The sequence below is a fragment of the Myiozetetes cayanensis genome, unplaced genomic scaffold (assembly GCF_022539395.1).
Source record: "Myiozetetes cayanensis isolate MyiCay16 unplaced genomic scaffold, myiCay2020 scf2-11, whole genome shotgun sequence".
In the NCBI taxonomy this organism is placed as follows: domain Eukaryota; kingdom Metazoa; phylum Chordata; class Aves; order Passeriformes; family Tyrannidae; genus Myiozetetes; species Myiozetetes cayanensis.
The window spans coordinates 94,239,490-94,263,343 of record NW_026087411.1 but is presented as its reverse complement, the minus strand read 5'-3'; the positions used below and the strand labels follow the sequence as shown (position 1 = coordinate 94,263,343).

At 43.6% G+C, this 23,854-nt stretch overlaps 1 protein-coding gene across 4 annotated transcripts; it reads left to right on the top strand.

The window, feature by feature from the left end:
- The first annotated feature begins 532 nt into the window (after positions 1–532).
- On the top strand, positions 533–23,458 carry KBTBD11 (kelch repeat and BTB domain containing 11). 4 transcript variants are annotated; one of them, XM_050315440.1, is made up of 4 exons: positions 533–808; positions 9,929–10,031; positions 14,883–15,014; positions 15,457–23,458. In XM_050315440.1, exon 4 carries the CDS (start codon positions 15,532–15,534, stop codon positions 17,311–17,313), a length of 1,782 nt encoding a protein of 593 aa, XP_050171397.1. In that variant the 5' UTR covers positions 533–808; positions 9,929–10,031; positions 14,883–15,014; positions 15,457–15,531; the 3' UTR covers positions 17,314–23,458. The 4 variants fall into 4 exon arrangements, with proteins under 4 accessions (XP_050171397.1, XP_050171396.1, XP_050171398.1 ...); XM_050315439.1 differs by lacking the exon at positions 9,929–10,031 and adding an exon at positions 4,471–4,574; XM_050315441.1 differs by lacking the exon at positions 9,929–10,031 and adding an exon at positions 4,471–4,619.
- The last annotated feature ends 396 nt before the right edge of the window (positions 23,459–23,854 follow it).

The following is a 23,854-nucleotide window of genomic DNA, read 5'->3' as shown; positions in this document are numbered from 1 at the left end:
CCACTGCCTTCGTGGGGAGCAGACCCAGGGTACAACGAACGTAACGTGAGGGGGTTTTAAAGAAACTGAGAAGCGGGTCTGTTTCTGGGAATCCCTGTGAAAGTCCTATCTTTGAAGCGCAGAGGAAAATGGGACCCTGGCCCAAGCTGCACCCAAACGAAGCCACCTGACCTCCTTCGCGTTGGTCCTCAGAAGCAGAGACCTGAACAACCCCGAGGCCCCGCCTGGGAACCCTCCCCGTCGCTCCCGCAGCGAGCACAGGGGTGCCGGGCCGGGATGGGCTGTCCTAGGGGGCCGCGGTCACCCGGGGCTCCGGCAGCAAAGCCCCCGGCTCTGCCTCAGGCAGGGAAGAGCCGCCGCCCCGGGTATCCCGGGGACGGCCCAACCCGGAGGTGAAGGAGAACCCCGGCTCCCGCCCGGCCCCGCACGGGGGGAGTTTCTCCTCAGCAGGTGGGGCCGCTCCGCCGCCCGCCCATCCTCACCGCCGACACGGCGCGGCTTCCCGCCCCAGCGGCTGCGCCTCGCCGGGAGCAGCCGCCGGCAGCGGCAACAGGTCCGTGCCCGCTCCTCCCTCCCCTCCGCCTGCCAGGCGAACAAAGGGGCTGAGCGCGGCCCCGCGCCCGCCCGGCCCCTCCGCCAGCTCGGCCCCTGCGCTTCAGCCATTTGCCTCGCCTGGCATCGCCCCGCCGCTCTCTCCCCGCCTCCCCGGCCTCCCCCGCCGGCTCCCGCGCCGTGGGCGAGGCGGCGGGGCCGCTGCGCTGCAGGAGCTGCCCCGGGCGGAGCGGGGCTCGGCGGCCGCTGGAGGAAGGTAAGCGGGTGGGGGGGAGCAGAGCGGCCGCGGGACGGGAGCGGGGTCGGGCACATCCCGGCGCCGGGGCTGTGCCAGACCCCCCTCCCCGCCCGCCGCCGCGGAGCCTCCGGGGAGCCCGTGGGGAGGATCGGTGCCGGTGTCTGCCGATACCTGCGGTACAAACCGCGACGCCGAACCATGGTAGCTGTGTGTGTGTGTGTGTGTGTGTCTGTGTGTGTGTGTGTGTGTGTGTGTGTGTGTGTGTGTGTGTGTGTGTGTGTGTGAGGGGGGATGCTGGAGCACTGTCAGGTTTAATCGTGCTATTCTGTTCCCTCTGTTCCCCTTAATCCCCCTCCTCTGGCCAGCAGGGAGGCCAGACATATCCCCATATCCCTTCTCCATATGTCGCAGAGAGAGCCAACCCTAATGCTTGCGTACTTTTTTTTTTTATCCTGCTGACCTATTAAAAATCTAAATGACTCTTTACACTAACGTTTAGGGATGTGTAAGAGCAGCAGATTGCTTCCCGCTATAAATTCTTCATGGCGTGCTTCCCCATCCTACTAAAAGCATATGCAAGCCCTGGGTGAACACATGCATGCAGGATTTTGCAGGGTGGAGGATGCCTGAAGAAAAGTCCTACTGAATTTCAGTTGTCTGAAGGTGGTAGGTTTTTATGTCTGGTTCTTTAAAGCGACTAAAAGCCGACTTCTGAACCCAAACCTACACACAGCACAGAGAAATGATAGTATTAAATCGTACAGCCAACTTTCTTCACTATCAAGCAAAAATAAAGCCCTCTAGAAGTAACATTCTGTAAAGCTTTTCCACAGCAATTAAATTGAACAATAGAAAACTAGAACAAAAATCTAGGAAAAAAGTAGGGCAATAAAAAATAGAATAGCAATAAAATAGAACAATCATTCTGTATGATCTGAGAAGCAAAATAGCTCCTCCATTTTTCACAGACTTAACCATCTGTCTGCCAAAAAGGAATTAAGTGGAATGTTTGTGGGAAATAATAATTAAATTGTCACTAATATTGTCAAAACAATATTTGCTCCCCTGTTTAATTCTCTGGCCCATCGTGCTTGTTCTGCATTCTCCTCTGCCCAGGGCACATCACACAGCATTTATTTGCTCTTTAATTAGGACATCCAGTGCATGCCAGTGGGATCCTCTGGTCATTCACTGTTAATGGTACTGTCTGAGGAGAACCTGCCAAAGAGCCAGGGACAGTTCCCATGCCTGCCCCAGCTCCTTTCTGCTCTCCAGGACTCACTCCTGGCAATGGTGGCACTGAAGTCAGTGGTGACAGTCTTAGGAGCTGGAGTTTGCAGGACTTAGTATCAAAAGACTCAGATCCTTAATAGCTTGCTTTCTTCTATGAATGCTGTGCTTTCATCACTTTTCAGTATAACAAATAGTCCAAAGAGGTGGACAGACTTGAAATGTCAATAAATATTAGAGCACCATTATTTGGCAGGAACATTCAATGAAAGCCATTAACTGGCTTTACTGTAGTAAAGCAGGATTATAGTATTTAGGGTTGGCCTAGGTTACCATAAAGACAGTGATGTGGTTAGATGACTGGATTCAGATCCTACTTACCAGGGGTTTCGGCATCCTGTAGTATCCTGTTGCAAGAGGATATTAGCGGCAGCTGAATGCTAAAGAAGGGTATAATAAAACATGAAAGGAAATCCTGCAATTTCTTTTAACATAGAATTAAGTTGTTTTGGTTTTTTTTTAATACTTTTTTTTTCTTGATGAGGTCCTGTATGGATTTTGCAAGCGTTTTTCTATTTATCTCTACTGACATTGTGCAGCATTGCAGTTGGAAGCCTGTTTCTTTCTTGTAAACAGAAGGAGAGAAGTCATTTTATACCTCTTCACATCCTTGAAAATACCCATTTTAAAAATGAGCTCATTTCCATTAGCCTTCTCTGGACATGACATTTTTATGTCTGCTCTTTTATTTTTCTATGGAATTGTCATCATCTATTCTTTCTGCTTCTTTTTTGGTCTCAGTGTTGTTTTGTCAGACAACAGACATGATTAGTTCCTTTCACTGAAGAATTACTTTATAGCAGTTCACGATTTGACAACCAGTTTAACCTGATCTATGAATGAGCTGTCCCTGAGCAGGAAGGGACCCTGCTCCTTCTCTAGCCTGGGCCATACATTCCTGCCCAATTCTCTGTGCCGGCACTCATAACCATGTGACAATACAGTGAATGGATGGAGATTTTGCCTTCCTCCTGCAGTTAATTAAGCAAACACCCAGTTTACACATGCAGATGTTGGCATTAGGAGTGGGGCTGGTCCTGGGATCAGACCATTTAAATCTGCCTGTAACTCTCTGAGGGATCAAGACCTGTGTTTTCCTTAGACAGTGTTGGGAATGCTGCAGGCTTTTTTTTTTGTCCTCATCCTAAAATGCTCCTTGGATGCTAACTGGCAGTTTTGGCATTGAAAGGATTGCAAGACTGGGTCAGTATTGTATATGGGGTATTGAGTATTTGGTACTTTCCAGTTCCTTATACCCCATCAGCAAGGATGTCAGGAATTTGTGATCGGTTAAGTCAGTTTATTTAATGCAAAACAAGCTGGAGAAAAAAATCCAGTGGTTCTGCAGATTTTGTGCCATGTGTCAGAGGGAGAAGAAAGATGTGTCACATAAATGCTTTTCAGGTGTGATGTTTCACGAGCTGCCATTGCTGTGCCTCTGGCTAAAACAGGCGAGTTGACAGCCTTTTTTAACTCACTCAGAAACACTCCAGAAACCACAACCTTTCTACACAAATTGGCATAAGTTGGTCAAGCAGCTTCCATGCTGTTATATTGTCTGTCACAACATGATTTGCATTAATTGAAGTTATTTTACATGTACACATTTATAGATTAGCACAAGCTGTTTGTTGTTTTTCTGGACACTGATTCCTTCAGCAGTACTTAAGGAGCAGAGTAAGCTTTGCATGTGGATCTCTAACTGCTGGAAGGCTCCTAGACTTCTGAATAATTTCAGACTATCAACCTGTCAGAGTTAAACAATAGTATGTTGTTTCTTTTTTTTCTTGGAAGCAGATCTGCTTTTCTCTCTCTCCCTCTCTTTTTAGTAGATTGAAAGAACAGGCCTTAAGATGTGGAGATAAACTATTATTTCTGCAACCCATATTTTAGAGTGTTAGACAGTAAGAACTAAAAGCCAACCCTTTGCTATGGGAATACCATGAGAACAACAAATGATCTGATTCCATCAGTCAAAGACAAATCTGTTCATGGGAGAGTTCTCCTCTTATCCTGTAGCTTTCTTCATTTCTCCTTTACTGCAACTCCCTGCATTGCTTCACTTCAAAAAAAGCTACTGTATACATTTCTGTGTACAGCTGTGGTAGATTAACCCTGGCTGGATGAACATGCCCACCAAAGCCACTCCATCACTGCCCTCCTCAGATGAACAGGGAGAGAAAATGAAATGCAAGTCTTGTAGGTCGAGATCAAGACAGTAAGAGATCACCCACCAGCTACTGTTACGAGCAAAACAGACTCAACGTGAGGAAATCAGAGTAGGATAATGAGAAATAAAAATGAAATCTTGAAAACAGCTTCCCTTCACCCCTCTTTTCTTTACAGGGATTAACTTTATTCCTGAATTATTTATCTTTCTCCTCCTCCAGGGGAACAGGGAATGGGCATTTTGGTCAATTCATCACAAGTTTTATATGCTGCTCCTTCCAGAGATCTCTCCCATGGGAGGCGGTTCTCCATGAACTTCTCCAGTGTGAGTCCTTCCCACAGGCTTCTATTCTTCATGAACTGTTCCAGTGTGAGTCTCTCCCATTGGTTGCAGTCCTTCAGCAACAGGCTGCTCCAGGGTGGGTCCCCTGTGAGGTCACAAGTCCTGCCTGCAAACCTACTCCAGTGTGAGCTTCCCACAGGGTCATGGTACCCACAGCAGCCATCTGTTCCAGCATGGAATCCTCCACAGGCTGGAGGTGGATCTCTGCTATCCCATTAACCTGCATGAGCTGCTGGGGCACAGCTGCCTCATCATGGTCTGCACCATAGGCTGCAGGGGAATCTCTGTTCCAGTGCCTGGGGCACCTCCTCCCTCTCCTTTGCACTGACCTTGGTGTCTGCAGAGTTGTTTCTCTCCCATATTCTCACTCCTGTCTTCTCTGGCTGCCATTTGCTCCTGCGCAGTAACTTCTTCTACTTGTTAACTATGTTACCCCAGAGGTTCAGCCATCATCGCTGACCGGCCTTGGCCAGTGGTGGGTCTGTCTTGGAGACGGCTGGCATTGTCCCCATCAGACATGGGGAAGCTTCTGGCAGCTTCTCACAGAAGCCACCCCTGGAGCTCTGCCGCAGCCAAAACACTGCCATGCAAACCCAGTACAACAGTGTAAGAAATCCAGATGCTCATGAAGTTAATGGGAATTTTCCCTTGACTACAGTGGTGTTGGGATTTAAAGTGATGTTAGACTCTGGCTTTATCAAAATGCTCTGAAACTTAGGTGGAGGTTTCTAGCTGCATGCTGCTAGCACAAACCTCGTTCTCTCCAAAGCAGTACACAGATATATTTCTTGTTTAATAACAACTGATAATAGAGTCCTGAAGTTTAGTTTCCACAGCAGATGGAAAACCAGTAAAAGTAAATGTTATTTGAGTGTATTGCTTTGTGAGCTTTGGAGTTAGGCAGTGTCATGTGTCCCAAGAAGTTTTACACCTAGGAAAAGGGGAGCAAAGACTGTTTATGCGCATTCACATGATAAAATTCACTGGTGCTGCTGCTTGTTGTTCAGGATGAGGTCTACCACTCATTCACTGTGACAGAAGACCTTTAAGACAGGGAGCAGAGTGGCAAGGATCTGTTAGTTAGCTCAATGCCTGGACAGTATTCCTGGCAAGATATTTTGCAGCCTTACAGGAAACAAATACTTTTATTGCACCCCCAAAATCAGGCAACTTTTCAGAGTAGTTGTTGAAGAGCCTCAGTATCTGCTTTGAGGAGATGTTGATGTGTATCTAAAATTTTTCTCTAGTCAGAAGTAAACAAATTTTAGACTTAGAAGTGAAACATCAAAATCTTTAAAATGGTCAAGAACCACAAATGGGAACCCCTGAATTTGTCTTCTTCTCACACCTCCTAAATCATAACCATGAAACCAAGCACCTTTCTGCCTCTTATTCTGATTTGAAGGTCTGTCTTCTTACTCCAGGTTCTTACTGTACAGCTCTGTCTAGATTGGTAACTAATAAATGCACTGTGACTATTGAACATGATACAGATTTAATGACATGCATTAACAACCCTGTATTCTGTAGCACTTTAAAAGGACAAGTTTGAATCATAGATTAGTCAGACATAACTATGGTCTTTGCATCTCCTCTGTGTCAGGAAGTCCAAAAGCAGATAGGACAGTTCTGAGGTAGCTGTGGTCATCATCACCCTTCGTGATTGTGTTGCCAGTCTGTATGTCTCCTCATAAAGAGTATGGATCATTTTGGGAAAACAGGATGCTCCAAGTCAGCAGATACGATAGTGCAAAAGGCAAAAAAAGTGAATTCTGAGATGAAAAGCATCATGCACATTTCCAAGGTATTCAGGATGATCCATTTGACATCTGAATATCCATCAAGGCCATTGGCCAAAACAGAGAAACCATATAGATGTGAGATGGATTATTTGAGCAGAACAGTGCTTCCACCTAATGCAACCAGAAGTTATTGGCATGGTACAAGAATAAAATTCTTTGGCCTGTTCTTGCAGGAATAAGATTAGATAACCAGGTAATCTTTTCTGTTCCTTAAATGTAGGCATCTTAACTATTACCTATCTATCCTGTTAAATGGAAAAAAACATTCTTGTTTTTTGAGTATAGTCAGAGAGATCAGTGCAGGCAGAAAATATTAGACTTAACACCCAGGCTCAGCATATGAAATTCACATTATAGTAAAAAATATTATGCCTGTAATGCAGAAGGTGTCAGGCCATGAAAATAAGAGTGTTTGATTAGAAACCTATTTTATTTTTGTCTCGGAATGGCCAGTAAGTGTTAAATTCTTCTAATGTAAACAGCATGCATTGCACTCGGTTTTCTCTTCTTTCCCTGTTCATTTCCAAACACCCCATGGAGCAGCCTCGTATTTTGTTGAGCCCTCAGTTACGTTATTGCTGCTAAAAGCATTCCCACTGCTTGGTGAAATCTGTGCTGACAGCCTGCAGGTACTTCTGATAGTAAAGGCTTTCCACAAAAGTAGCTATGACTCCAGCATGTGTTTATGCTTTGAGATCAACAAATGTGTTTTTCAATCCTAGCACAACCCAGGATGGCTGAGCCCTGACCCACAAAAGGCAAGTGAAAGAACAGAAACTTCCCCTTTGTCAGGAAACAGAACCAAGGATTCTTCTTCCTCATCCTCAGAAACATTTTTATTGTTTCTGTGAAAAGTAATGCAGCTTTAGTCTGAAGGAGAGTAACCTTTCATAGACTTGATAGTTTGGGCGCTCCACTGACTTTTGGGGATTTTACTCATCAGGCAAAGGAAGGGGCAGTGGCAAGTTTTCCATGTAGCTTGGTTAGGTCTTTAACTGTTGTACAGAAAGTCAAAGTAGCAGCAAGAGTCAGTACTGCTATCTTTTAAAGTAAGAACTAATGTCTCCTGATTGTACAAACTAAGCACTTTGTCACTATGGTCTTTGGTATTTTTCTACTGGCTAGCCCTTGGTAGCTCTCATATGCTGGTTTTTGGGGTTCTGAGTCAATTGACATCTAATGTACCCACACAATGCCTGTGTGCGCAGAACCCATCTGTATGTTCCAGATTCCACTCCAGGATCTTGTTAAAGGTAGATCAGCAGCGCTGTACAGCTCAGACACACGGCATCGGTCTCTCCCCTTGCAGGAGAACTGGGAGGTGCATCCCACTCACAGGGATGGTGTGTAGGAATGTGGCCCCACATGTCTCCACCTTGGCCTGATTTTCATGAAATAATAAATAAAAGAAGTCAAACTCCTATGAGTCACCTAATAGTTCACAGTTACAGGCCCAACAGCAAACTCTGTGAGCCAGCATTTCTGCCATGGCAGAGAGAAGTCTGTGCAAGCTGATTCCTTTCCTCCTTTTAGATTAGGGCTGTCATGCTGGAGGTTTTGCTTTGCTATCTGATCTGGCTGTCTTGGGTCTTACATCTCTGCTGCATTGCCATCTGCCAACTAAAACTGCCCTCAGAGTCAGCCTTTGCCATGTTAAGCACTGCGGCAGGTCTCTCCACCTTTGAATCTAGTCCAAAATCTATGTAGAGACTGTCTGCAGAAACATGGAAATATTCTGTAAATGGAACTATGTGTGGTGTAATTTTTAGTTGCAGCTAGAATGATTGTAAACCTTAAGTTTGAAGAAGTACCTGGGCAAAGAAATAATATATGCTCTTCAAAAATGAGAAGGGTGCCATTCACAATGTATCTGAAGGACCTTTGCCTTTCTAAGCATCACTTACCTCATTTGTCAATAAATCAATGAACCTGTTCAGTCTCTAAAAGGGGGTTTTTTTTCTCTTAAGTATCAAATTTAGAGTTTGTCTGGAAAAAGTGTTTTCATTAATTGCCTCCTCTAGAAATATTACTTTCTTTTCCTAGGCATAAGTCTCAGAAAAATGGAGCTGTTTGCTTTCCTTTGAAGTCTGTTATTACCTCTCACATTCTGTCTTTCTCAAGCACAATGGTGACATATTTTGGCAAATTTCTGTTGTTTTGGGCTCTTTAATCTGTATGTCCTTTCCATAATGATATTAAAAGCAAAATCCAGGTTTTTTAGGAATTTAATTTCCTCCAAATACATTGTCCCATCTTCTGTATTAAATACAATACATAGCAGGCGTGTTGGAAGAGTATAGTCCATTTATAGAGATCAAGTGCTCTTCTGGAATGCAAAACCAAGCCTGACTACTTTGATTTTCAAAATTCTATCTGAACTAGTTTGCTGTTTTGCTTGACTTGGCTTCTCAGTCGATATTCTCCTCCTTGTTTATTTGTACCAACATTGCTTAAGTGTTTGTAGAGATTTAGAACATGTTTGCTATTTATTGACCATACAGTTTAGTGCTGAAAAGCATTTCTGCAATCAACATTACCACATTGCACTCCCAACATTACACACTAATGCTTAAATGAGGCTTTTAATCATCACAGGCTGATGCTTTGCTTCAAGTCATTGCTCCTGGTGTATGGCAATTTTTAGAACCTAAGGTCAGAAAGGATAACTAGATCAACGAGTCTGCTGCTGTAAAATTTCTGTCACCTTGGACTCACCAAGGCACACAGTCATGATCCCCTTCATGATATCAGAATAAAGATCTTCCTATATCAGATCAAATGTCCACCTAGACAGCATCATGCCTCCCACATGGACCATAATCCAGTATTCAAAGAAGTGTGCAGCAGGATAAGAATTTGTATTTCTCCGTAGGATACTACTTTAATTATTAATACCCTGACCATTTCCCACTCAGGATCCTCCTAAGCTGTATGCACCTTTTGTGTTTATTGTGTATTTGGTCACCTTCTATTTGGTCACCTTCTGTCACCTATAAAGGATTTCTTTTCCTTGAACCCATTCTTCACTTTCCCCATCAATTAATGTAAACTTTCAGTATCCACAATACTCTAGTAGTCTTCCCCCCTCCCCCCCTCCCCCGGTAGTGTAAATATTTTGCTTTGTTTACACTTACACTTAGGTTGTTTAAGGTTTTCTCCAATAGCCTAATAAAGCCATCAGGATGCAGAATTTTCATGTGCCTACACTTGTGCACAGTTATCAAGTCACAGACCAAACATACCAAGCCCTGAAGAAGTGTCAACACTGCATTTTTTGGGCTGACTAAGGCTTGCTCTACTAGTTCTCCAAGCAACTAGCACAATCCACCTTTTCTCCAAAGGTTGATAGGGGGTGCCTAAGCTAGTTATCAGCTTTTTGCATGGGAGTTGGTTTGAGACTGGTGTACACTGTGTGGAGACAGAGTAAGCTTGTGTCTGGTTGCAAAGTGTTGTTGTGAGTCTCTCACTGAAGTGTGGTTTGTTTTTTTTTTTAATATCTGTGAAATAATTTAGTACTTTTCCCTGTCCTCACAGATTTTTAAATGCTACTTCCAAAATGTAAAGCCTAGAACATACACGCTTCCATCCGTTCATCCACCATGTTCCATTGCAAACTTCCTAATGCTATAGATGAAAGGTAACGTTTTCACTACTGTTACTCCTTATTTCCCAGTATACACATTCAAGGACTGTGTTTATTCTTTCAGCTATAGCACCATGTTGGTGTGTTTGGTACCACTGTTCACTAAATGTAGTGTTAGCTGTGCCCAGATACGATGAAAGCAACCAAACTTCAGTTTATCACAGGCATGACCACATGCTCTCACCTTATATCTAGAACTAGATAGTTGCCAGCCCATGTGTAGAATTAGCAGAAATTGTGCATAAAGAGTTTTATTGCATTCAGTGTGGTATTGCCATGCCATAATCTCCTGATCTGTAGAGCATTAGTGATAGACATCACATCAGCCCTAGAGTTTTTCTCAGAGGTATTGTAATCACTCAAAACTTGTTTCCAGCTCTTCTTTTTTTGTTGGACTTACTTTTCTCTTAGACATATTGGAGCTAGATTTTGCTTTTGTGGGAGTGTTATTTCCTTTTTGCTGTGATAACTCCTGAGAGACCCTGCTCCTCCCTATTTCTGAGGAGTCTAAACTGGTAGGAACTCAAAAAGATAGTTTCCTTTTTAGGGAGCATTTGCCTCTATGGATATTGCTGTAAGGAAACCTTTTCTCTGGTCATGATGACTGTTTAGAGCTTGTATATTTTTAGTTTGGATTTGCTAGCTGTAATATTGATTTAATCAGGCTTTTGATAATATTTTTATTATGACTTACTTCCTCTCTCTCTTCCTCCCTGCCCAGACACACATAGCCTTTTCTTCCTCAGAGTTTCTGATGAGGAATTGCTGCTCACATGTGCCTTGTGTGATCTATAATCATAAGCTGCATTTCTTAATTTTTTTTCCTTTATGGTTTTATGAAAATTTTGTAGTTATGAGATAGGAACATGTACCTCTATTACGTGTTGCGAGAAAATTACAGGACCTTGAAAGGTCATAAGGAAGCTGCATAGACAGCTTGAGTGTGAATGCAATACTACAAAAGACATACATCCATCAGTCAGGGCAAGACACTAGGACTGTATTGTAACCCTGTAGGACTGTATAGTTTTGAGCACTCCTAATTTTAAAAAAGGGGAAAAAAAAGAATTATTCTTCCCACTATATTTCTTCAGGTGGCACAATTGTCTTTTTTTCTTACAAACAGGAGGTTAATCAAATGGTTAAAATGTAGAGATAAAATGTGTAATAGGATCCAAGAATTCAGTTGGTGCAAGCCCTTTCAGAAAAATGGCATCTTTATGTTGCAGATGTTTTCCCCATTTACAAAGAGAACATTTTTTCCTCCAGATTTCACACATCTACTCAATGAGCAGGAGTGTAACAGACCATTTTTATACATATGCAAACCACTCTACACTTGACTCTGCCTCCTACAAGATTTTGCCATGTGATCTGAGCTGGATGTCTTCATACTGGCGAGTTCTACTTTTAAGTCATCGTTTAGTTTTTTAAATAAATACAGGGGATGTTTTTTCTCTTTTGATGATCCTGCCTCTTTGGATGCCTTAATCATCTCAAATCAGATGACGCCCATATCCCAAGGGAATTCTCTACTGAAGTAAAATTTGGCAGTACAAGTTTTTTCCAAAAGCATTTCCTGGACTAAGGTAGAGCAGAATGGCATTCTATCATTTCTGAACTGGTGTGTCTCTTGGAGAGGACAGCCTGCTTATGTAAATTAGAGTTGCTTATGATAGGGAAAGCACTGCTTTTATTTACCCTGAGACTTAGAGCAGTTTCCATTTGTAAACTGCAGAGCAGTAACCCAGTTCCTCCCACATGCGTGTATTCCCCAGAGAAAGTGGGTCTTGCTAGAGCACAAGGTTTGGGTCAAAGGTTATTGGCACTGCACGAAAAAAAATAAAGAGAGAACAATGCAATACAAGCACTTAATTGGATTTTATCAGAAGGACTGCCAAATGAATGCAGGAAACTTTACCTGCAGCTCTTCATTACAGTTTCTCTGTCAGAAAAACTACGCCTTCTTATCTGTGCTGTTACTTGAGCAATGTCTCTCAGCATCTGAGGTTGGGGCCACACATCCAGGATATTGTAATTGTGTCATTGCCAAGTCTGTAAAAACAGTTCATGTTTGTTGGCAGCTCCTCTGTCCATTAACATTACATCATCCCTAGACCAAGCCCGTGATAATGAAAACAGTTTCAGTCCAAGTAATTCAACTTCTGACTTAAAAGTCCCCCGTATAAAAAGTGACATTAGTCCACAGATACCGTGTGCTGTAAACAGATTGCTTCCTTTTCCACTACCTATCCTGTTTCTGAGTTGAAAAAAGTGCTAAAACTAAGTATGTTTCAAACCAAATGAGTTTGTTAGGGGGTCAGATTCTTCCAAATCAGCACAGCTATCAAGTATCTTCTGCGATTCTTTAACTTTTGAATGTTCTGTGTTGTTAGAACAGCAATACAACTCTTTGATCATTGTAGATAAAAAAAGAATGGAGAAGTAGTTCAGTATTGTATTTCCATCAGCCCTATTCAGCATCTTCCTGTTTTATACTAAATCTATGACCTTTTAACTCAGATCAGTCGTGTTGCTCAATAATGGGAAGGGTCCACAGCTTCTCTGAATTGTTTTTTCAGCTTCATCTTTGTGTAATGACTGTTTTTGGTTTTCAGCTAGACAAAGGTGCTGAGATTGCTGGAGTGGTCACTGCTGTCATTGACAAAAGTCCTCCAACCCTCTTTCAGCTTTTCTTCAGCTTCCCTGTAGAGTTCCTTGTTGCCTTAACTGCACGTGATACTTTGATTGAAGTCTTGTTCATGCTCAGCATAAAATTCAACATGTTCTTGATGGTTAGCTTTAGATATACCAGCAGATAATTTTCTTCAGAATTCTGCTGTTTGTCATTAGGAAGCCATAGCATCAGTCCTTTCTCCTTGTGATTCCTCAGGAGGATACATACATGTGTTTGTTACGACTGCAGTGGCTGGCAGCTTCTATCTCAATAACATTTGAGTGTCAAGTCAAACTTCTAAGCCAAGCAGATATATGAATATGAGGAAAGGTATGATAACTGTGCTTAGGAGGGTGTCACCCTTTTTCTTCTATTTTCACTAGCTGAGAAAATTGAAAAGATCACTTTTTTCTTGTTGCTGTTTTAATGACTTCGAATATTCTAAACGGTGATTCTCCTTTGAGGCATAATGCAGGAAATATATCTCACCATACAGAGATATTATTAGTATTACAGTTACTGGTTTTGGCTTCTCACATTTAGTCACCCACACTTTTACTTTTTTGTGGCATTCTCTTTCATTCTTCCTTTATAATTTCACTTGCAAAATCGAGCTGTAGACTGAGAACTTGAAACTATCTGATGCTATTCATTCCTTCTTGTAGAGGGGGAACATAAGTAAAAGTGGTGTCAAAAGTGAGGTGTCAGTTACAGTAGTTGCTCTCAAAGAAAGCTGATTATCAGGGCTCTGGAAGGCCTGGAGCAAAAAGAAGATTAATCTCAGTGTCTAAAGCATAATAAAATAGTACAAAAAAACGGTTAAATAGTGAATTCAGTACTGTGAAGGCTCAATGACAAACATAATCACATCAATAGGGATGCTTCCCAGTTTAAGTTAATAATGAATCTATAAATCTTTCACAGACACACCTTGTGTACACACAGATCACTGCATTTCTTCTTGTCTGTTTAAAGCTGCAGAAAACTCAGTAGAACCTGACCTACAGAGTCTGTGTCTGGACTGCAGGAAGTTTGCCAGTAAGACTATCCAAAGTTCATACAATGTCATAGAAAGTTCCTCTGCCAGATTTTTGAACACCCAGATGAGGAATACAAAGTTTGTGAAATCTGCTTATTCTAGTAAGCAGTATTCAAATGCTATTAAAACCTTATCATGGTCTCCAAGTCTCAAATGCCCAGAAATCAAATATCATCATTGATTCAGTCTGACTGAATATGATCAAATGTAGACAGCAGCTTCACAGGGCAAGTCCACAAAATAAAAACCCATAAGAAGACTGATACTACCATTTAAGTAAAAGTTTGCATGTGCAGGTATGGGCTTCTAGGTTTCATGTATGTGTCAGGGGTTTCCAGACAATGTCACTTACCAATTATGCTTTCAGTAATTAAAAAAAAAAAAAAATCAGAAAGTTAGATTTTCCTAATATTAATTTAATAAGGTAAACGAATCATCTCTGCTGAAAGGAGTCACAATGCATATTTTACATAGAAATTAGTGTTCCTTGAGAACTGTGAAAAAACTGCTAATGGGGATTTGAATGGAAATTAATAACCTCCTTAAACATAGAATCAAAGCTGCAGATACTTATTAAATGAAATTAAGTACATTTGGACAATTTTCATGTGTCATTCATCAAAGCCTAAATCGAGCCTGGGAAATTCATAAATGAACATGAGGCAAACAAATGGCACTTTTTTAAATTCTAAAAACTACATTTGTGAAATGAAGGTACAACTGGGTGGTGATTGTGCTGACGGGGACTAACCTACTTACAGTCATGTCCTGTAGCCTGCTGTTTCCCAGAAGAGACTTCATGTTCTAATTATCTATTGTGATTTTTTTTACTTGTTTCTACTGTTTATTAACAGAAGCTATAAATCTTTCAGACATATGAAATCTGATTTACACCTTGCTAATGCATTTCAGCCACATATGCTGCTACATACGTGTGAAATTGCTTGTCCTAACAATAGGAAAAGTCCTTTAATATGTTTTGGAAACAAATAGAATTATTAGCATACTTATAGTCCCTTTGAGATACTCTAGATATCCTATTAAAGGAAACGTAACTCTAATAGTCCCAAACTTCTCAGTGAACAGAGAATGTATCGATTTTAAAACGAATCAACTTTCTTTTAAACAGGGGGAATGCATATAAGGAGCAGTGATAAGAAGCATACTTCGCAAAGGTCATGCAAAGACGAACTTGACTAGTGGGAAATCGTCTTCCAGAATCGATTGCAACTGCGGCCTTCCACTGACAAAGTTGCACAAGGTGAATACATTGTTATAGTACTCCTGAGTATCTGCCTTTTAAGGACATTTTTCCTCATCACCCAGCACAGAGTAGGGACCAGTTGTCAAGAAAAGGATGCACTGCCTGCAAACTGATTAAAGTTTTTGCATAGCTACAGGAGAAACGGAGTTGCTTTTAAGGCTGTTGTGGTGCTTATCGGGGCGACCCCCGTCCCACTAAGAGAGCTCAGGTTTTTGGGTTACTTGAGCTACCGCAAGTAACCCCGGGCAGCGGGAGCCGGCAGAGCCGCAGGGTGGATTCCACAGGGAAAGCAGAAGCGGAGGTTTAGCCCCGGAAACCAGAGACGGCCCCGCCTGCGAGAGCAGTGCTTCCAGTATTAAGCCGGAGAAGTGGGGTGAAAGGGGCGGAGGGTGAGCGGAGGCCGGCGCGGATGCTGAGTGCTGTTGTGTGTCCCCCGCAGGTGATGGCCGCCCCGCCGCGGCCGGCAGCGCTCCGCACGGGCTCGGCGCGGCGCCGCCAAAGGTAGCGCGGCTCCATGGAGGGCTCCATGGAGGGCAGCGCGGCCCCGGAGGAGGAGGAGAGCGGGGTCGCGAACGGGGCCCCCCCGCCGCCGCCGCCGCCCACCCCGGCCGCCCCCTGCGGCTTCAGCTCCTCCCTCTGCTTCAGCGCCGCCGCCGCCGAGCCGCAGCCGTCCGCGGCTGGCGGCCGGGTGGTGCAGAGCCAGTGGGAGATCAACAACGCCGCCAGCCAGCCGGAGGAGGACGATGAGGAGGTGGTGGGGCCGCGGGACCGGCCGGCGGAGGAGCCCGACCTTGTGATCGAGGTGTCGGGGCGTCGCATTCGGGCGCACAAGTCGGTGCTGGCGGCCAAGAGTGACTACTTTCGTGCCCGCGCCTCCCGGGACGTCCTGCGGGTGAAGGGAGTGAGCTACGGGGCGCTGCGGCTTCTCATCGACTACGTGTACACGGCCCGCATGGGAGAGGTGCGGCACGACAACCTGGCGGAGGTGGTGAGCGGCGCCCGCGTCCTGCAGATGCCGTGTGCCCTGCACTGTGCCGCCGAGGCCATGCGCGCCCAGCTCTGCCTCGGCAACTGCTACCAGCTCCTCTGCCTGGCCAAGAAGCAGCGGCTGGCGGAGCTGCGGGAGGCTGCCTATCGCTTCATGAGCGACCATTACCTGGAGGTGCTGCGGGAGCCCAGCGTGTATGGCCGCCTCAGCGGCACTGAGCGGGACCTCATCCTGCAGCGGCGCATGGAGGCCGGCCGGCCCTGCCTGCTGGTGGCCGAGGTCAGCGATGCCTTCGAGCGGCCGGGTGGCGGCAGCCGGCCACAGAGCCGCGAAAGCAGCCGGCCGCAAAGCCCCTCCTCCGTGGTGTCCCTGGAGGAGAGTGGCTCCCTCATCCACTGCTACCAGGAGGCCAGCGGCGAGTGGAGGGTGCTGACACGCCTGCCCGAGGAGGCCAATGCCAAGGGCTGTGCCATGTGTGTCCTGCACAACTACCTCTTCCTTGCAGGGGGTATCGTGACAGGGCCGGCAGGCAGCGAGCCCAGGGCCCGCCTTTCCGACAAGGTCTTCTGCTACAACCCCCTCACTGACACCTGGAGCCAGGTGCGGCCGCTGGCCCAGCCCCGCTCGCAGCTCAAGCTGCTGGCCCTGGATGGTTACCTGTACGCTGTGGGGGGTGAGTGCCTCTTCACTGTGGAGAGGTACGACCCGCGGGCCGACCGCTGGAGCCCTGTGGCACCTCTGCCCAAGGGTGCCTTCGCTGTGGCTCATGAGGCCACCACTTGCAACGGGGAGATCTATGTGTCAGGAGGCTCCCTCTTCTACCGCCTGCTCAAGTATGACCCCAAACGTGACGAGTGGCAGGAGTGCCCTTACAACAGCAGCCGCCGGCGCTCAGCAGACATGGTAGCCTTCAAGAGCTTCATCTACCGCTTTGACGTGAGCAGTGGCCGTGGTGGGGAGCCGGGCCCAGGTGTTGGGACTGCTGGTGGTGTCGAAGTTTTCCGGTACAACACAGTGGCCAAATGCTGGAGCCAGTGTGCCAGCTTGCGGCCCAGCGGCGGCCCCATCCAGCCCTTCCGCTGTGCCCCCTTGGGCAACACCATCTACTGCGTCAACCGGACCGGCACCCTTCGCTTCAGCCTAGCCCAGGACGGCGAGGTGGAAGCAGATGGTGGGCTCAAGGGCACTTTTGATGGGGAGCTTCTCAAAGCTCCCTTGGATGTCAAGGGTGTTCTCCTACCCTTTGTGCTTATCCTGCCTGAGAGGCTGGACAAAGCAGGGGACCAGGAGGGCTCCCTCCCACTGTGAGGTGGTCAGCCTGGCTCTGGCTTCCTGAGAGGGGAGCTGGGTTGCAGCTGTGGGAGACCCACAAACTCCCACCTAACAGAGGGGATTCACCCTGGTGAGTCTGCAGAGAAAAGGGGCTCCCCCTTTCCTCCTCTCTGCTCCCAAGATTTTGAGCCGGTTGTAACTCTTCTCATGTTTGCTGTGCTTTGTGTGAAAAGCCAAGCACATGAAAGTAAAAGCTGCTATATTGGATAATCTCTGGATTATGTTTGTGCCAATTCCCAATCTGAGAAAAACGTTTTTACACCTGGATATCTAAAATATTCCTGACTACAGTGTCATAATGGGACGTTAGTATTGGTTGTGTGTTTACACATAGTTGCAATCTGGGTTGGAGCTTTTTCTGCTATTTGGGGTTTTTCCCTCTGGGATGATACCAGGGGATAAACTGCTGGCAACATAGTTTAGCTGAATTTGTTTTTATGTTAAACCAGCTATTTCCTGTGTCAAAAAAGTATAGGAGGAACATCTTCATCACAGCCTTTCATTTCTGGTGCAATAGATGGTTTAAGGAAGATGTGGCACTGTGTGGTCCCTGAAATTTCAACCACAGATGATTTAACACATACCAGACTTAAAGTTTTAAGTAACAGAAATGAGTGCCACATGTTTTACTTAGAATACAAAAAAAACCCAAACAAGTTACCTTTTTAAAATGTGGCATATTATAGCACATATGAAATGTTGATGTGTTCTTTATCTGAAAAAGGCAACGGTTTCTATATAAAAAGACGTTTTATTGCTTTTTTTAATCAGAGATTTTAAATTATAACAAAAATGAACTGAAGCTGTTCAGATTGCAGCCAGTTGATGTGACCATGTATGCCACTAGAGCTGGGGAAAAACTTTGTACTTCAGCTGCTCTTTAATTAACAGCAGGTCAAGGAAGGTTAACCTAAACCAAATGTAAGTTCTTTGAAACTGACTGCAAACAGCTTAAATGTTTCACTGCATGTTCAGTATCCTGTGGCAAGAGGCTTTTCCAGCTTGGTTCAAGACCATCAAAGGAGGACATGGAAAATAGGAATGCGCGACACATGGCGATTATATTGTGCACTAGCATGATGTTACCTCCCTATCTTTTGATTGAGAGACTGCTTTATTTATTTTGATCTCATGATTGCTGTAATCAATAAGTCCTTGTTAATTGCAGTACGTGCTGATGGCGTACTCTGTCATTGTGATTCTAAGCTGCCCAGGAGAGCTGTTTGTGGAGCAGCATCCTAATGAGACAAAACCATACAAAGCTCCTTCTTGCCTGTGGAAAGTTGGAGTATACTTTTTGTCATGTTACTCAGAACTGGAAAAGAGTATATTGTCTACACAGACAGACTGTATTGAAAAAGACACATGCATTTATTTTATACATTTTATATTGCAAAAAAAATCAGCAGGCAAGGCAAATGTTTTAGCTTTATGGTAAATCACTGAGAAACCTTTTCTGAAAAAAGGAACCCATGTTTTTGCTGGTACATCACTGTATACTCAGTGTGGAACTGGCATGGACTGTGGAAGAGAATTGTTTATACTCAAAGTTCTTGTATAGATTCATATTTTAGAAAGACATAGGGATCTTACATCAAAGAAAGCAGATTTTTTTATGTTTTATTAAGATGTTTTTGTTAAACGGGACTTTAGCCTTCTTATATGTAATTGCTAGTTCCAAAGGAAGACAGCAGGCTCTGTCCTAAGAGACACCATCTTTACAAAAGAGAGTAGTGAAGTTTGTAGATACTTCTTTCCTTCACCTAAATGTTCTTGTTTTGTTTTTTTTTTATTTTTCTCCGTCTGTCTTGCACAGGGTTTTAACGCAGTTGATCTGGTTAGCCATGCTATAGAAAACAGTGGTTCAGTCCTAGAAGTTCTTTGCCAAGTGAGCCTATTCCCTAGTGAACTAATTAAAGCATCAGCCAGGCAGGAGCTGTAGGCCTGCAGAGTGGGATGTTTGTCTTAGCCTCAGTATAGGTTGGTGCCGTGGAATTTAATACCATTCACAGAGTGTTGGATTTACTTCTCAGACAAGAATCCTTGGAAATGTTGACTCTAAATTAAATTATAGCATTGTGGCTTGAGCAGGAAAGAAAAAGTATGTGTTTGCCTTTGGCATAATTTTTATGTTAACTATAGAAAGTATTTCAAGCTAGGTAGTGAAACACTTGGGTACATACTTAAACTTATCATAAGTGCTAGGCCAGATTTTGAAATAGTAGAGTCACAGGAACACACACAAGGAAATGTCTGTTTTATCTTACAATGCATAACGATTTCATAGTTTCAAGTATTATGTAGTATAGTTCCTATACTACAGCATAGCGAGGCATTAAGCCAGCTTTTGCATTCCTATTAATTAAGCATTAATTAAGCACTTATATTCCTGCTAATGCATGAAAATGCTTTTAAATGAGTTTTGGGAAGTCTCCATGATTTAAGCTGTGAAAATAGCTGCAAACTTCCGTGAAAGAATGAACCATATCCTTTCTTCCAGTATTTGTTGTTGTGCACTATGAAGAAAGACATTTAGAAATAAGTTCTACAGTAATAAGCATTCAATGAACCTGCAATGATTTGTATTTTTGCTAGTTCCTATTTTTAGAAAAGGTTGAATCAAGTGCTTACCCGCTTTCACTGTTTACACAGTGTCACTGGGGGCAGTCTGGGCTTCATTAGCAGCTGTCTATCAAACCTGTTTCCTTTGTACACTCTGCATAGCCACAGCCCGATGATTGACAGCAGAGGTATGTTTGTAACCAGATTTCCTACTCTGTGGCCTCTGTTTCCTCCCTGGTAAGCATGAGGCAGGTTTACTGAGAGTTGTTTTTTCCCCCCAATTACTTCTTCACCAAAACAACCCCCCGAAACTTGGGCACAAAAACCAAAATTTAGGTAATCTTCAGGCATTTGAAGACCAAAATTGTCATCCCAGAACTCTCCAGTTTAATTCAAACCTAGCCACAACTGTCCTTTTGACATGCAGAGGTGCTGAGCAGTTCTTCTCCACCCACTTGGAACTGCCCAACTCAGTGGTTCCACACCTACCTTCTGACCACCTCAACTCCTTTGAAACTAGATGATGGGATACCCAGAAGCCACTGATCTATTAGGGTTTTATGGTACAATATAAAGGGCCAGGCCACCCTCAAGTGTCGTATGTTTTGCTTTAAAGACAGAGCTGTTTTATCTAGAGTAACCTGAAGGCTACTGTGTTTGCGTGGGAACATGGAGATCTGTGTGTGCTTTCTTAGCCTGCAAGCATCTCCCAGTGCCTCATCTCCACATCTCCCAGTGCCTCATTGTCAATGGACTAAAGGACTTCTTGGAGCTTTCTTCTCCATGAATCTTCTAGTCCTCCCATTTTAGTGGGACGTGCAGAAGATTATTTTTCTGATCTAATTTTTCAGGCAAAAATTTTTCCTTCCTAGAGTACTCCTGTTTTCAAGGTCATCTGCTTGAGGATTTAGGCTTGAATTCCCATAAGCTGAGTAAGGGCTAAACTGAGGCCTTGCACTTCATGTGTGTGTGCACACGCGTGTGCATTCTCAAAACTAGATGGCTGTTGAGAAGAAGGCTTTTTTCAGGGGTGAGCTTCTTGCAAATCCTCCAAAAGCACACACAGGCTCCTGCACATTGTATTCTGGGTATATTCCAGGCTCCAGCTCTTGGATGGGTAAATCAGGACAGATGTGGTAAATGTTTGTACAATTGGGCAAGTTTTCTTTGGAAAGCTTTTCCAGACAGGCTCTGTATTTTGGGTTACCAGTCCAAGGTGAGCTACTTCATGTACTGTACTGGGAGGCCAAGCAGGTAACTTGAATTCTCAGGGGTACCGTCTCAGTAAAGAGGCATGTAGTGCCTGACATGGAAATGCCTAAAACCTTCATTGAATCTAAAACTAAATCCCAACTTCAATAAAGAAATGCTAATAACAGATGGAACTTTACTGATTCCATCTATTAAGTAGTTCTGTAAAAAGAAATCATTACTTGCAGCAAAGGCACGTGTAAAATTTCTGTTCATATTTGGAAACTAAGTCAAAAAAATAATTGGCAAAAGAATAACCCTATTTGATCAAAACCAACACTGTTAAACAACATGGGAAGGATGCTAATCATACCCTAGTAATTAATAAAATTGTGCAGTAGCTGATGTAAATTCTGTCCACAAAAAGTTTCTTTGTAAATAAGTACCTGGTAAAATTTAAATTGCTAAAAGAATAAATTATTCACATGAAAGCCGTAACTCTCCTGTGCTGTTTGATTGGCTCTCAGTGTTGTATCCCAATTACCACTGTTCATGAGTGGCTATTGCTTTTCCTGATTTACAGTGTGCATTCCATTGACTGCTCCATAGATGTGTTACCCTTCATTATCACAAAGCTTAACAGCAGTGCTGGTGCTTTGTGTCTGGAGTGATGTTTAATGTTTTCTACTTGAATGAACCCAGAAGATTTAGACTGAATCGTATCTTTGGGCTTTTTTTTTTTCCCATTAGTGTTGCCCCTGGGAAACTTAAGAAAGCACAAGAGGAAGTGGTGATACTGTTGAGCAGTTGTAGTAACAAGGATTTTATTAATTTCTTTTTTGTCTGTTATTGTTCCATGCACCAGATTTGCACTGGGTGTAACAGAACAGCTCTGTGTGGCTATTATCAATATGAGTCTGAGTTCTGTTGTAGCAAAGTATGTTTTTACATATTTGCTGCCTCAGCTCTTACTCCAAGGTAATGTAATGCAAGTTTGTAATGGTTCCACACATTTACTAGATTACCGTAACTATTCTGACTTCACATTATTGCTGCTAAAAGCAGAGATTGACACACAAGCTCAGTAAAATTCTGCACTCAGAACATATAATCAGACCCTTTTCATTTGCTTCGGCCTTTTGAATGCTGAGAGCTGCTGGAATGAACCCATTGCTATTAGGAATCAGCAGGATTACTGGTTTTGGCTGGGGTAGTTAATTTTCCTCACGCTAGCTGTTAGGGGGCAGTGTTTTGGTTTTGTACTGAAAACAAGGATGATGATACAGGGGTGTTTTTGTTATTGCTGGGCAGCTCTCGCAGCATCAAGGCCTTTTCTGGTCCTCACCCCACCCCACCAGTGAGGAGACTGGTGGTACACAAGGAGTTGTGAGCGGACACATCTGGGACTGCTGATTGCAACCGACCAAAGGGATATCCCAGGCTCAGCATGTTGTCATGCTCAGCGTATGAAGTTGGGGGAAGAAGAAGGAAGTGGGAGACATTCAGAGTGATGGTATTTGTCTTCCTGAGTCATCACTATGGAGCTATGGGGCTTTCCCCCAGAAAGTTCTGCTTTCCTGGGGATGGCTGAGCACCTGCCTGCCCATGGGAAACAGTGAATAAATTCCTTGTTTTGCTTTGCTTGTGGCTGCAGCTTTTCCTTTACCTATTAAACTGTCTGAATCTCAACCCATGAGTTTTCTCATTTTCCCCCTTCTGATTCTCTCCCCTAAACCACTGAGAGGAGTGAGTGGCTATGTGGGGCTGAACTGCCAGCTGGCGTTAAACCACACCATCAGGATATTTTGGAGACTGTCTAACTCATAAATTACTCAATGGGAAGAAATGGGGCTGTGAGACAGTGGGATAGGAGGGAAGAGGTGAATTCGGAGTCAAAAGTATCTACTGTATATCTGGTTGAAACAAATAGCAGGGAAGGGAAAACAGAATTGGTACTTGAGACAGTGATGACTACAGGGCCAGGGTTTTTTCCAAGTATTTCTTGAACAGCCTGAACTTTTACCAATTACATTGGTAGTCTTATAACAGTCTTATAATTTTACACCTGCAATGCTTCTCAAATCATCACAATAAACCAGCACATAAGCTACCTTTTGCAGGAGGTTCTTGCTTTGCTTTTAAGCCTTAGTGGATAAACCTTGGAGAAATTTGTGAAATCATGAAATAACAATGTCAATGCTACCACTTTCACCATTAACTAATGCAAATGCTTTAGACACTGTTCACACTTCAGGTGAATTATGTGTGTAACTGATGTATTAATAGTTTAATTTTTGACGTATATATAGGTAAAGCTTTTTATGTACTCCAACTTATGTTGTAATGAAATAAATACTTAAAAAAACCACTTATGCTCCCCCTTAGGCATTTCTGGGTAATTGTTGTTTTTTCTTTGTCATCCATCCGATCAGTAAATGGTATTATATTTGTTCATAAAAAGCAAAGACAAAATTATATGGACTATGTCACAGGTAAATATTTAGGAAATGTTTCTAAGGCTGAGCAAAATACTTTCATTTCACAGTGCCCTGGGTGTTGGGAACATGAAATATTCTGGAGTAGAAGAACTTTCCTAAGTGCAGATTAGCGTATACTCCACTTAGTTTTTATTTCCTTTTTTTTTTTTTCTTGTCAGTATGTTGAAGTACATTATTTATTTATTAGAGTTACATGAAGGTTTTTCCAGGACACTCTCCTGTATTATGTCACACATGTCAGATTTTTGGCTGAAGTAGATTTACAG